At 43.0% G+C, this 12,884-nt stretch overlaps 1 protein-coding gene across 1 annotated transcript in view; it reads right to left on the bottom strand.

Moving 5' to 3' along the window:
• Positions 1-12,126, bottom strand: part of elovl2 (ELOVL fatty acid elongase 2) — a 288,551-nt gene extending 276,425 nt beyond the window's left edge. The window contains exon 1 of the mRNA XM_068058357.1: positions 12,036-12,126. Within this exon, the coding sequence (XP_067914458.1) occupies positions 12,036-12,053 (18 nt within the window). The 5' untranslated portion in view covers positions 12,054-12,126. The remainder of the gene's footprint in view (positions 1-12,035) is intronic.
• Positions 12,127-12,884: the final 758 nt, after the last annotated feature.

Raw genomic sequence — 12,884 nt, 5'->3', positions numbered from 1 at the left:
GGAATTGCCCCAGAATTGCACTGGGGACATTACACAACTTATGGGCTTCCTTTTCTTGTCTCTGCCAATTTCTGGTCCCCAAGGGAATTATATCAGCCCCTTCTTTTGTCATCAGCATTATTTAGCCCACAGCCCTCCTTTCATTGTTATTTCAAATTTAATGGCATCTTCCTTTTGGGCCTCCTTATCTCAAGAGACAATGGATACGCGCCTGGAGGTGGTCAGTGGTTTGTGAAGCAACGCCTGGAGTGGCTATAAAGGCCAATTCTGGAGTGACAGGCTGTTCCACAGGTGCAGCAGAGAAATTTGTTTGTCGGGGCTGTTGCACAGTTGGCTCTCCCCTTGCGCCTCTGTCTTTTTTCCTGCCAACTACTAAGTCTCTTCGACTCGCCACAATTTAGCCCTGTCTTTATGGCTGCCAGCCAGCTCTGGCGAATGCTGGCAACTGACTCCCACGACTTGTGATCAATGTCACACGATTTCATGTCGCGTTTGCAGACGTCTTTATAGTGGAGACATGGACGGCCGGTGGGTCTGATACCAGTGGCGAGCTCGCTGTACAATGTGTCTTTGGGGATCCTGCCATCTTCCATGCGGCTCACATGGATAAGCCATCTCAAGCGCCGCTGACTCAGTAGTGTGTATAAGCTGGGGGTGTTGGCCGCTTCAAGGACTTCTGTGTTGGAGATATAGTCCTGCCACCTGATGCCAAGTATTCTCCGGAGGCAGCGAAGATGGAATGAATTGAGACGTCGCTCTTGGCTGGCATACGTTGTCCAGGCCTCGCTGCCATAGAGCAAGGTACTGAGGACACAGGCCTGATACACTCGGACTTTTGTGTTCCGTGTCAGTGCGCCATTTTCCCACACTCTCTTGGCCAGTCTGTACATAGCAGTGGAAGCCTTACCCATGCGCTTGTTGATTTCTGCATCTAGAGACAGGTTACTGGTGATAGTTGAGCCTAGGTAGGTGAACTCTTGAACCACTTCCAGAGCGTGGTCGCCAATATTGATGGATGGAGCATTTCTGACATCCTGCCCCATGATGTTCGTTTTCTTGAGGCTGATGGTTAGGCCAAATTCATTGCAGGCAGCCGCAAACCTGTCGATGAGACTCTGCAGGCACTCTTCAGTGTGAGATGTTAAAGCAGCATCGTCAGCAAAGAGTCTGCAGCCCTTTAATAGCCACATCTGTGCCATATTTCCTACCATCTCGTAGAATTAGCTTCTGACAGGAAATGCAACCCAGGATAACAGCTCATCTAGTAAATACAATTAGACCTTATTCTGTAAGATACGGCAGCAGGGTTGCCGATTCCCTGTTCATATGAATTACATTTTGGCAAAAGGAATAAGGAGGCAATATGGACTTAATAGCACATTTCTAAAGAGTGTGCAGGAACAGAAGGACCTGGGGGTTCATGTGCAAAGACCTTTGAAGGTGGCAGAACATATTGAGAGAGTATTAGGAAAGCATATGGGATCCTGAGCTTCATAAATAAGAGTATGGAGTACAAAAGCAGGGAAACTATGATGAACCTTTGTTTAGGCCAAAACTACAGTACTGCATCCAGTTCTGGTTACCACACTTTAGGAAGGATGTGAGGGTCCTTGACAGGGTACAGAGGAGATTTATCAGAATGGCTCCAGGGATGAGGGATTTTAGTTACAAATTTAGGTTGCAGAAGCTGGGGTTGTCCTCCTTGGAACAAAGGAGACTGAGGGGAGATTTGATAGAAGTGCATAAGATTATGACAGGTTTAGATAAGATAGACAAAGAAAAGTTGTTTCCATTAGCTGATGGTACGAGGACTAAGGGGCACAGATTTAAGGTTTTGGGCAAACAATGCATTGGGGATGTGAGGAAGAACCTTTTTACGCAGTGAGTGGTAATGACTTGGAACTCACTGCCTACGAGGGTGATGGAAACCGAGATGATCAATGATTTCAAAAGGAAATTGATGGACACTTGAGCGAAATAAACTTGCAGAGCTATGGGATTAGAGTGGGGTAAGGGGACTGACTGGATTGCTCGGTGGAGAGCTGGCATGGACTTGACGGGCCGAATGGCCTCCTTCTGTGCATAATGACTATGACTCGATGAGTTCAAAGTTACAGTGCTCAAGTCCTATAGCATGAGTGGCGGGAATGGAAAATTTACCTTGGTGAGATTATCCGCTTAATAGCTGAGTTATAAAGATCAGGAAAATCCTGGTTTCAAGCACTCTTCTGTGCTAAGTCACCTGATTTTATCCACAGAACGCTCTGGAAATGATCCATTTACCCTTAATTCACTGGGTTCCAATCTTGTGCCCAAGTTTCATGCATGGCCTAGTTGTGGTCAGAGCTGGTGATTCTGAAAGAGACTCTGAAAGTTGGGGGAGCCTCTGTATGATTGACATTTGGTTCACTAGCCCAACAACGGGCAGTAGTGAGCCTCACTTGGGGGTCCAATTCAAGATGGCAGCCTGGAATCCTGAAGATTAACCAACATTTTTAAGGCATACTGAAGCACCTATGTTCCTTTTCAGTGGGAGAACCCAACATCCCCCTGGAATTCTTCACAGAACATTTTAGTTACTTTAGCATTGAGGGCACCCAAAATGTGCCCCCAGCCCATTAAAGCCTTGCACATCATGTGGCCTTACCCAGATCCTACAAACCTTAGTGGGCTCAGTGAGAGATCAAGGGTAGGTGCTTCTCATTTCGTATGTCAAAATGCACTACCATGTGGATTGGCAGAGCCTTGTAGTTTCACAATAATTGAAATAAGATTAATTGGCCTATAATTTCTTGACTTATTGCTCTCTCCTTTTTAAGAGGGGAGTTAATTTACCATTCTCCAATCCACTGGCACAATTTACCTTTCTGTGTCAAAGACAGTGTTGTCAATCTTTTTAATCATGCCAAGGTTTCATGAGAACATTTTCATATATGGATATTAGCTAGCACATGACTCCAAGCCAATACATATCAGAATAATTCTAGACTGCACAGTTTCCTATAAGGACGACCTCACCAAGGTAGCCCAGAAGATCAAAAGCAGGAATGGCCTGCTAAGTAAACTTGCAGGCTCAACTTGGGGAGCTAATATGCAAACACATTGCATAGCCTAGCAGTAACTCTGATTCTAAATTGGGTAATATCAACCTCCTGTGCACTTAAACTTTTCCAACACAAAACTATTTGACGCACACGTAAATCAAACAATAATAACAAAGACTACAAAACCAACAGACACCAAATGGCTACCAGTCCTCTCAAATATATAGACTCCTAATATCAAGTGTCATATGCAGCAAAGTATCTCCTTCAGAAAATCCAGGAGATGTCACAACTGCCACTCCCAGATATATGGGAGACTCCTCATCAGTAGTAAACCAATCTGTACTATGTTACTAACCACCTTCACAGTAGACATTGCCTATTTATGGGTAACAGTTGCTCCCTATGTAAGAAACATCTTCCTAATCATCCAGTCTGATGAGAGACTGCCTGGTATTGTGCTGCCAAGCCATCTCTGGTACAAGCTCAAATATTTTAGACGTGGGGTGGTAAGGTCTGCAGCAAATGACCACACTTGGGGACGCAAAACAGCCCACTATACTGCTGCAGTAGAATTGTGGATGTCCCACAGCTACTGAACAGTTGCTAATTTTATGATTTATGATTATTTCCACAATGCTGACCCTGAAACTACTGGATCACTAAAGAATGTATGATGACTACCTAAGGCCAATGACACTTTTCGACCTAAAATAAAAGCAAAATACTGCGGATGCTGGAAATCTGAAATAAAAACAAGAAATGCTGGAACCACTCAGCAGGTCTGGCAGCATCTGTGAAAAGAGAAGCAGAGTTAACGTTTCGGGTCAGTGACCCTTCTTCGGAACACTTTTGACCTACAGTTTGTCTCCCGATTTTGGATATTTAATTTATTTCCAATCTTTATTTTACCTTTTGTGCATAATAACTACTTGTATGCATGCTGTGCACACGTTGAGAACTGGAGTGATGAGCCATTTCAATAGCAGCAGTCCTTATCACCTAGTAGCCACCCTTTGGTTTGCCGTAGTGGCTGAAATACAGCAGGCACAGCAGACTGCCGCAGAATTAACACATCATAATTGCTATCAGGATACTGGCTATGGTCATGTATCAGCTGCACATTGAGGATGTAGAATCCCTTCTGGTTCCAGTACATGGCAGACTAGATGAAAAGTAATGTGTACATTCAATGGCAGCTTACACCATGAGGAAGCCTTGCAAATCCTCATGCTTGCTCTGCTTGTTTCTCTCTGGCAAGAGGGATTGAAATTAATTTATCTATCTTTGAACAGAGAGCCTGTGACCTCCTTTACGCAACAGTATACTGTCAACTGAGAGATGTTAATATCTCCAGCACCAATCTGGAAGGAGCCAGGTTCATAAAAGTTAATAGACACATCCACCTTCACAGTCAATGTCAAAGCCGTGCTCCAAAGTTAGAGCTGTGGCTGCAGCCGTTAGAAGATTTTCATGATGTCTTCCTGAGTGAAGCACAGTTGTCTCACACGTTGTTCCTCACTAAAGTTCTGGTTGGAGAATTGCTACCCGAAAGCCCTGGGTGGATATGACCTCCTGTTGATAGCCCTCCTCCCCCAGCCGTTTGTCCTGCTCTGCATGGCCTCTGCTCATTCTCTCAGTCAGACTCGATTCCAAGAGGAAGGCTTACAGGTGCACACATGTCCGGGAGCAACTAGTTTGTGTAGAAGACTTAAAGTCAGCAAAAAGTACTTCGGCATATGCACACCACTTCCTGTAGACTTTTGAAAGTTAAACATCTATGGAAAGCACCAAAAACATGTAGACTTGTAGCAAAAACCAGAAGAAATAAACCAGCAACTAACCTGTAAGCAGCTGATAATCCCTTTAAATAGCTGGTGGGGAGCTGTGCTCAGCTGTGTGAGGTTAAGAGAGGACGCAGGCTGGAGTGTGAAGCTCCGAAATGACAGCGCTGGCTGATGTCATGATATGCCTGCTTTGCATACTTCCAGCAGATGTTACGTGCAAGTGCTAATCCTTTTCCCAAATTGACATTCGATGCGCTGTGCTGCAGATGCCATTTTGGAATCCAAAGGAGACTTCCAGCATCCAAAAAACGGCGCTACTGAGCCCAACTTTGCCCCCTCAAGTTTTAGTTCTTAAAATAAAATGTTTGCTATTTATGTATGTTGATTATATTCATATAAACATTTGCACAAAATCTATGCTGATACTGCAAAATAGTATATCGTCAGAGATGCAGCCTTTCAGATGACACTTGACACCAAGGCCCACCTGCCTCTTCACAAGGATGTAAAGGATCTCCAGAATTTCTCAATAAAGAGGAAAAAGTGCTCAGACTTGTCTTAGCGGTAGCAACTTGAGTTAGAAAGTCCTGGTTCAAGCCCCTCCATTGAGGGTGCCATATTTGGGGGTTAAACCAAGAGTTAATAGCTCTCTCACATGGTAATTTTCAATGAACAGAAAGGGTGCTTTCCCAGTATTCTGGCCAACATTTGTCATCAGGGGAGGCAGTGGCGTAGTGGTAATGTCACTGGACTAGTAGCCTAGAGGCCCAGGCTAGTATTCTGGGGACATGGGTTTGAGTCCCACCATGGCAGATGGTGAAATTTTAATTCATAGAAACATAGAAAATAGGAGTAAGCCATTTGGCCTTTGAGCCTGCTCTGCCATTCATTATGATCATGGCTGATCATCCAACTCAGTAGCCTGTTCCCACTTTCGCCCCATACCCTTTGATCCCTTTAGACCCAAGAGCTATAACTAACTCCTTCTTGAAACATACAATGTTTTGGCCTCAACTGCTTTCCGTGGTAGCGAATTCCACAGGCTCACTACTCTCTGGGTGAAGAAATTTCTCCTCATCTCTGTCCTGAAAGGTTTACCCTGTATCCTTAGACTATGACCCCTGGTTCTGGACTCCCCACCATCGGGAACATCCTTCTTGCATCCACCCTGTCAAGTCCTGTTGGAATTTTATAGGTTTCTATGAGATCCCCCCTCACTCTTCTGATCTCCAGCGAATATAATCCTAACCAACTCAATCTCTCCTCATATGTCAGTCCCGCTATCCCAGGAATCAGTCTGGTAAACCTTTGCTGCACTCCCTCTATTGCAAGAACATCCTTCCTCAGATAAGGAGACCAAAACTGCACACAATATTCCAGGTGTGGCCTCACCAAGACCCTGTATAATTCAATTAATAAATCTGGAATTTAAAAAAAGCTAGTCTAATGGTGACTAAAAAACCATCGTCGATTGTTGTAAAAACCCATCTGGTTCACAAATGCCCTTTAGGGAAGGAAATCTGCTGTCCTTACTTGTTCTGGCCTTCATGTGACTCCAGACCCACAGCAACGTGGTTGACCTTTAAATGCCTAGTCAGCAACACCCACATCCCATGAATGAAAACAAAACTCAACCTCCACCACCAAAAACAGACTATCTGTTCGCTGCTTTACATTTCAAAGATAATCATTGGCTGTGAAATGCTTTGGCCCATCCTGAGATTGTGAAAGGCGTTCTTTAAATGCATTTGTTTCATGTTCTGACTAACATTCATCCCTCGTCCAACATCACCAAAAACTAACCTCAAGTATTTTCGGGACCTTGTACTCAATCAATGACTGTACATTTCATTGTATTAAACTAAAGTATTGGCTCTGAAGCACTTTGGGTCATAAAAATTGCCATATAAATGAAAATTCTTTCTTACATCATTCTACGAGTGTTATGGTCAAGTGAGGAGGGGTCAAAGGGCTACCCTCTTTTCCCTCTCCTTGTTTGACTACAACAGGTTTAATTCTTTCTTAAAGTGGATGAACTGGCCAATTAAGTAGGTGTTTGATTGGTTCTTGAGATCATAACAAGAACCAATCGGACAAGTTTTCATGAGTTTAACAAAGAAAGTGGTTAACTTCATTGCACCTAAACCGAACTAATAAAAATAACAAAGTGCCAACTTTCACTCACACAAATAGGGTACAGAATGGGGAAAGGTATATTGGTTGAGTTAGAGTCCATAAAAAAGGTATACAGTCTGTGTAGCTTGGTGATTCAGCTGTCTTCGGTGGTCCTAAGGCTTTTAGTTTGAAGAGATTTCAACTCTGACTGGTTCAGTGGGTCTCTTGGAAACAACAATGCGGATGATTTCCTCCAAAGGGGTTTCTGGTTGTATACAGAGTATGCAAAGATGGTCAGTCAACAGGCAGGATTTGAAAGCTTTCAAGCTGGAATGGAGAGAGAGAGACCCCCACTCAGGCCTGCATGAGTCAGAGTCCAAAAGCTTCTCTTCTCTCTGCTGCAGAAAGAGACAAGCTTAAAACCACAGACAGGGAGGGCCTTGTCACATGACAGTCACTCAGTCATTCAAACATAGCATTTAGTAGTATTTCTCTCTTGCTAAAAAGAACAGGTAGTTCCTTTAAACTTCCTGGTCTTGATTCTTGCGGGGGCATGAGCAGATACTTCGTCTCCTGCCTCACAAGCATTGCAGTATAGGATAGTGTTGCAAATTAGGTAGCCATTCTAAGCTGCCAGCAAAGTCATCCTTGTAGCTTTCCGTTTTTAAATTTCTTTTAAAAACAATATAAATTCAGATCTCCAGTCAGTGGGTTAAAGAAAATCATTCAAGAAGTGCAAGGAGAGAGGCAACTGTGTAAAAGCCCCGACAACCAATTTTATCTGCAGCGCCTGTGTAAGAGTCTGTCACTCTAGAATTGACCTTTATAGCCACTCCAGGCGCTGCTCCACAAACCACTGACCATCTTTAGGCACTTAGCCATTGTCTCTCGAGACAAGGAGGCCAAAGAAGATCATTCAACAAAGCACATTGGCATTACACAAGGCACTGATCAGTGAAAGATCATGCAAATAGTGGTCAACAGTTAGTAGTATTAGTTTGCAGGATATAAGCTTTTATATGGACCACATGACTACAAGCATTTGGGGAAGTGGGGAAGAAAAGTTGGGTGGCACAGTGGCGCAGTGGTTAGCACCGCAGCCTCACAGCTCCAGCGACCCGGGTTCAATTCTGGGTACTGCCTGTGTGGAATTTGCAAGTTCTCCCTGTGTCTGCGTGGGTTTTCTCCGGGTACTCCGGTTTCCTCCCACAAGCCAAAAGACTTGCAGGTTGGTAGGTAAATTGGCCATTATAAATTGCCACTAGTATAGGTAGGTGGTAGGGAAATGTAGGAACAGGTGGGGATGTGGTAGGAATATGGGATTAGTGTAGGATTAGTATAAATGGATGGTTGATGGTCGGCACAGACTCGGTGGGCCGAAGGGCCTGTTTCAGTGCTGTATCTCTAAACTAAACTAAACTAAAAATCAGGATTATCATTATGCAGTAGATAAATTGTTGGAATATGCACACCCTACACAGTCTCACACAACAGGAGTACATATCAGTAAAACATATGAGCAATCCCTGCATTTCTCTGTGTGCAACAGATGGAAAATTGTGTGGAGTGTATCTGCAATTTCTTAACACACATCGCTGGTAGACAAGAAAGGGTTAATTTATAAAATCAGATCTTATATGTTCCACTGGAGTAGAAAAATGCTTTGTCACTATTATTCAGTGTAAGATATCATGAATATGTACATATTCCTTAAAAATAAATCCAATTTCAGATGCACAACTGAATGGGACTTCATAATAGTGAAAAAACTTCTACCTTTAACACACGGAAACTCGAGGTGTAGAGCACAATTTGCTGCTCAGAGCTCTAAAGTATTACTAGCCTGTTGCAGGATATTGTGAATATTGGAACTGGCAATAAGACTTATCAAACGGACACCAAAAATAAATTATGGCACAGGCTGCTAGGTCTTATTTTCAGAAATCAGGAGAATTGCCTTTGTAAGAGCTAGAGTGAGATTAAATTGTATTTTCCACATCTCAACTAAGTCACTCAGAACACAAAAGTACTACAGGTATGCACACTGCAAAGCAGCATTATCAACATTTTTTTAAATGCACTGTTAGCAGCTAAACAAGTAGCCTCACATTATGCCAGCATGATACAGTTGGGTGTTTAGTTAAGTGTTCAGTTGTGCATCTGCTGGAGCACATTCAATTTTTTTGATGTCCAAAAGAATAAAATATCAAATAACATGTTGAAAGTATAAAAGGAAGTCAAAAGTAACACCCTTATTTAGCAGTTTTGTTGTGATCGGCCAAGTGGCTGGCACACATGGAAACCCATTCAAACCAGGTTACAAAAGTCCACACAACTATGATTTCTGATCACATGCTCTCTCACTATCGGAACCCATCCCACTTACCCACTTTCAGAGCACTTAGGTGTAGGTTGGCAGAATCGATTGTGTTGATGTCTACTATTATCGCTGATTGCTGCCCCCTTCCCCACTATCTCAGTGTGTGCAAGACTATATTAGAGTTTAACTACTAAGACTACATAATTTACCATTACAAAGTACTGGTAACATTCCTGCTGCTTGTCCAATAATGGCCACCCGATAATTAAGGCATTGGTTTAGAAGATTATCTGGAGCTGAGTGGGAATAATTCCAACTCCTGTTTACAAATCTATGCCTCCAGGTTTCATTAATAATACAAGGTGGCTGATAAATCATCATTTCTGTGAAATACTGAAGTCTGTTATGACTCAGATGGCAAAGTCTGCCATTTCCAATCTTCCATCCCTCAGGCACATTTTATTGTTACATGACAATCTCCAAAGAAACACTACCAGGTGTAAGCAAAGAGGGGAATCTCATTTCAATAGTTACCCAACAAGTTATCTCACTGCTTTAGAAGAAAGGGTTTAAAAAAGCCGCTCATTTACAAAACGTTAACAACTAAACAAGTATCCAAATATCACACTCTTTATCATCAACAATGAATATTGGTGCAAACCAGTAACTTCTGCTACTGGTAGTTTTTTTCTTCAAAATTCAGAAAGTTTTTTCCCCAAAATCCATGCTCACCACCCAGTATGTATTCAGCAATGCATTCAGTGGGCTGAATTTTATTAGCGTGTCGCACATCACCACCACCCCCATGCATAAATACTTAGTTTTATGCCCTATCCCCCCCAAAAGAGTGAGTTTTCAATCAAAACCTTCCCCGCCAAAACTTTATTCCCTTTGACCCTAAACCCTTTCCCATCATCTCCACAGCCAATAAGGATGTTTTTCCCCCTCCCCCCCCCCCACTCCTGCCCTGATAATTTTATCCCTCACCGTCCCCACCATTGTCTCGTCTCAGAACTCCGCATGGAGTTCCGAAGGCACGCGAGTTGCGGCCGGCAACCATAAAATCGGTGTGGGATAGCCACAGGGAGCAGGTAAGTTGATTTGCATTTTTATTAACCTCATTTCAATAAAGGCCGTACCAAGGCCTCGCCGCCACTAATATCTGGCGGGGCCTTCGCAGCATCGTGGGTCGTGACGGGCTGCTCCCACAAGCATTTTATGGGCCTCCCTGCCATGACGTTGAGGGGCTGGTAAAATCCAGCCCAGTATCTTCAAATCCTATGCCCATCACCCAGTATGCATGTGTCATTTATTAAACTTATAGATGGTAATTTATTTATTTATTTTGAGATACAGCACATCGGTATACTAACCCTACAGTAATCCCATATTCCCTACTACCTACCTACACTAAGGGCAAATTACAACAGCCAATTTACCTATTTGGCTGTGGGAGGAAACCGGAGCACCGGGCGAAAACCTACGCGGTCACAGGGAGAACTTGCAAACTCCGCACAGGCAGTACCCAGAATTGAACCCGGGTCCCTGAGGCTGTGGTGCTAATCACTGCGCCACCCCAAAATACCTAAACCACTATGAACTTCTTGGTTAGGTAACACAAAACAACTATTATTGTAAAAAGTTAGTTAAGCTTTCGGATCTATAATGCCTGTCAAGAGGTTACTTTCATCAAACATATATGTATTCCGCAGTTTCCAGATGACTGTTAGTTTCCAAAAATCGATTGTGTTGATGATTATCGCAGATTGCTGCCCTTTACCAACAGAATTGAGATTGGTCTGATGTACAAGTCATTCACATTTATCAGACAAGAAAGACATAAACCAGCAAATATACTGTTATGATATTTGCATTTCAAGGTTGGTGTCCTTGCTGTAAGTAGAATATCGAGTCGGATCAGGATAAGAAAAAGCAGTAGCAGCAAGCGACACTCCTGCCAACTGGATGTCAAAGACTCCCAGCGCTCGCTCTCAGGAAAGTGGGTTACTTGGTGAATTTTATTATCCTGAAACATCTCTTATTGCACCAACTTCTATTCATTCGGACAATGCACTGACAGCAAAAGCTGCTCGGGTGTACATTTTGTCTTTTCAAGTGCTTTTCTTTTTTAAATGCTTATTCTAAGACAATTGTAAAAATCAATGGCGTAGGTTCTAGTCAGTTATAGTATTTCATTCAGTGAATGATCGGAGAATGTGAGAAACGGCAGCAGAATGCTATCAAATTAGCACGTCATATAAAATAATTGCTTTTATTTTTCAGGGTAGGTATCCAATTTTCCGCATTAAAAATTGAACCAGTGCGATGCCTAGAATGAAACTGGAGTAAAAAAAGATCAATTATCTAACATCTACCAGCTTTCCGCAAGCATTACATAAAAATGTTAGCTCTTTTACAAAATGCTATGAGTACAATCACCGAAAGTCTGGATTGCAAGCTTCTTTGTGTTGTCCATTCTTCGTGTATTTCAACCATGCTCAGTTCAGGTCCAGAGCTCTAACAAAGGCAACAATGCTTGAAAGATTCAGCATGATTACATCTTAAAAATTACAGCAAACACTTGTTTGAATTTCTGATTGAGTAGCAATATTTAAACAACTGACAGTGAACTGTGTGCAAGTTGTAATAAAAATAATTTTAAGGTAAAAATGACAAACTGTAATAACATCCGATTTTCAGTGTATACGTAAATTTGTTACAAAATGAGCTGCAGTAGCATGAATATAGATGCATCTGTGCCTGGCTTACCAGGATTACGTGCATCATTTTACCGGCCGTGCGCTGTCCTCGGTACAATGAACACAGACAACTCCCTTGCTCGCGCTCTCTTCACACTCACAACAAGCTCACTCTCCGAACTTGTGACAGACAGGCGCGCTCCTGACCGGCCGGCTGACCTCATTGGCTGAGACTTGCCATGGCAATGGCGTTCACAACACTTGTGAGCGCGCGATGCTCGTAACCTCATAGGCCACGGTTAATGAGCGCATCCCCGTGGGTCCTGGTGCTTGCTTTCAGTAGGGCAGGCTCGACACGGGCAGCATGGATTCTTACATTTACCCTCTCGTTCCAAAGGAGGAAATGATGTCACACCACTCTACACATTTTCATGTGGTCATTCAAGATTAGTTTCCAGGTTTTAATCATATATGTAATTTTAATGAAATGTGCATAAGTTATGGATGTCCAAAACAAGTCGGTCCATCACTGCACCACTGAATTATTCAGGCTCTGATTCATATGGTTGCCATCTCTGGTTGGAGGCAGTCCTGGAGGTTTGATCATATGACATCTACAAATATTATTGCATCTGTCTTACAAAGGTTGGGCCCCCTGTAATTGAGTATCTTTGCTTGGGGTTTCACACCAGCAGCTATTGTGCGAGAAGTTCCAAGAACCAGGAGGCCACCCAAGGGCAGGGAAGAGAAGAAATCGAGGGCGGGGAAGTGATTTGCCGAAAACCAGAGGTGGGAGGAACTTCGATTCCACCAGTCACTAATATTAATTCAATGAAATTGTGTTAATAGCTAATACTAATACTGGTAACACATTGCCCTCATAACCAATAGTAATACGATAACTCACTGGTAGTCTATA

Source organism: Heterodontus francisci, chromosome 2 (assembly GCF_036365525.1).
Source record: "Heterodontus francisci isolate sHetFra1 chromosome 2, sHetFra1.hap1, whole genome shotgun sequence".
NCBI lineage: Eukaryota > Metazoa > Chordata > Chondrichthyes > Heterodontiformes > Heterodontidae > Heterodontus > Heterodontus francisci.
The sequence above is the reverse complement of the archived record's forward strand: the minus strand, read 5'-3'. Positions and strand labels throughout refer to the sequence as shown.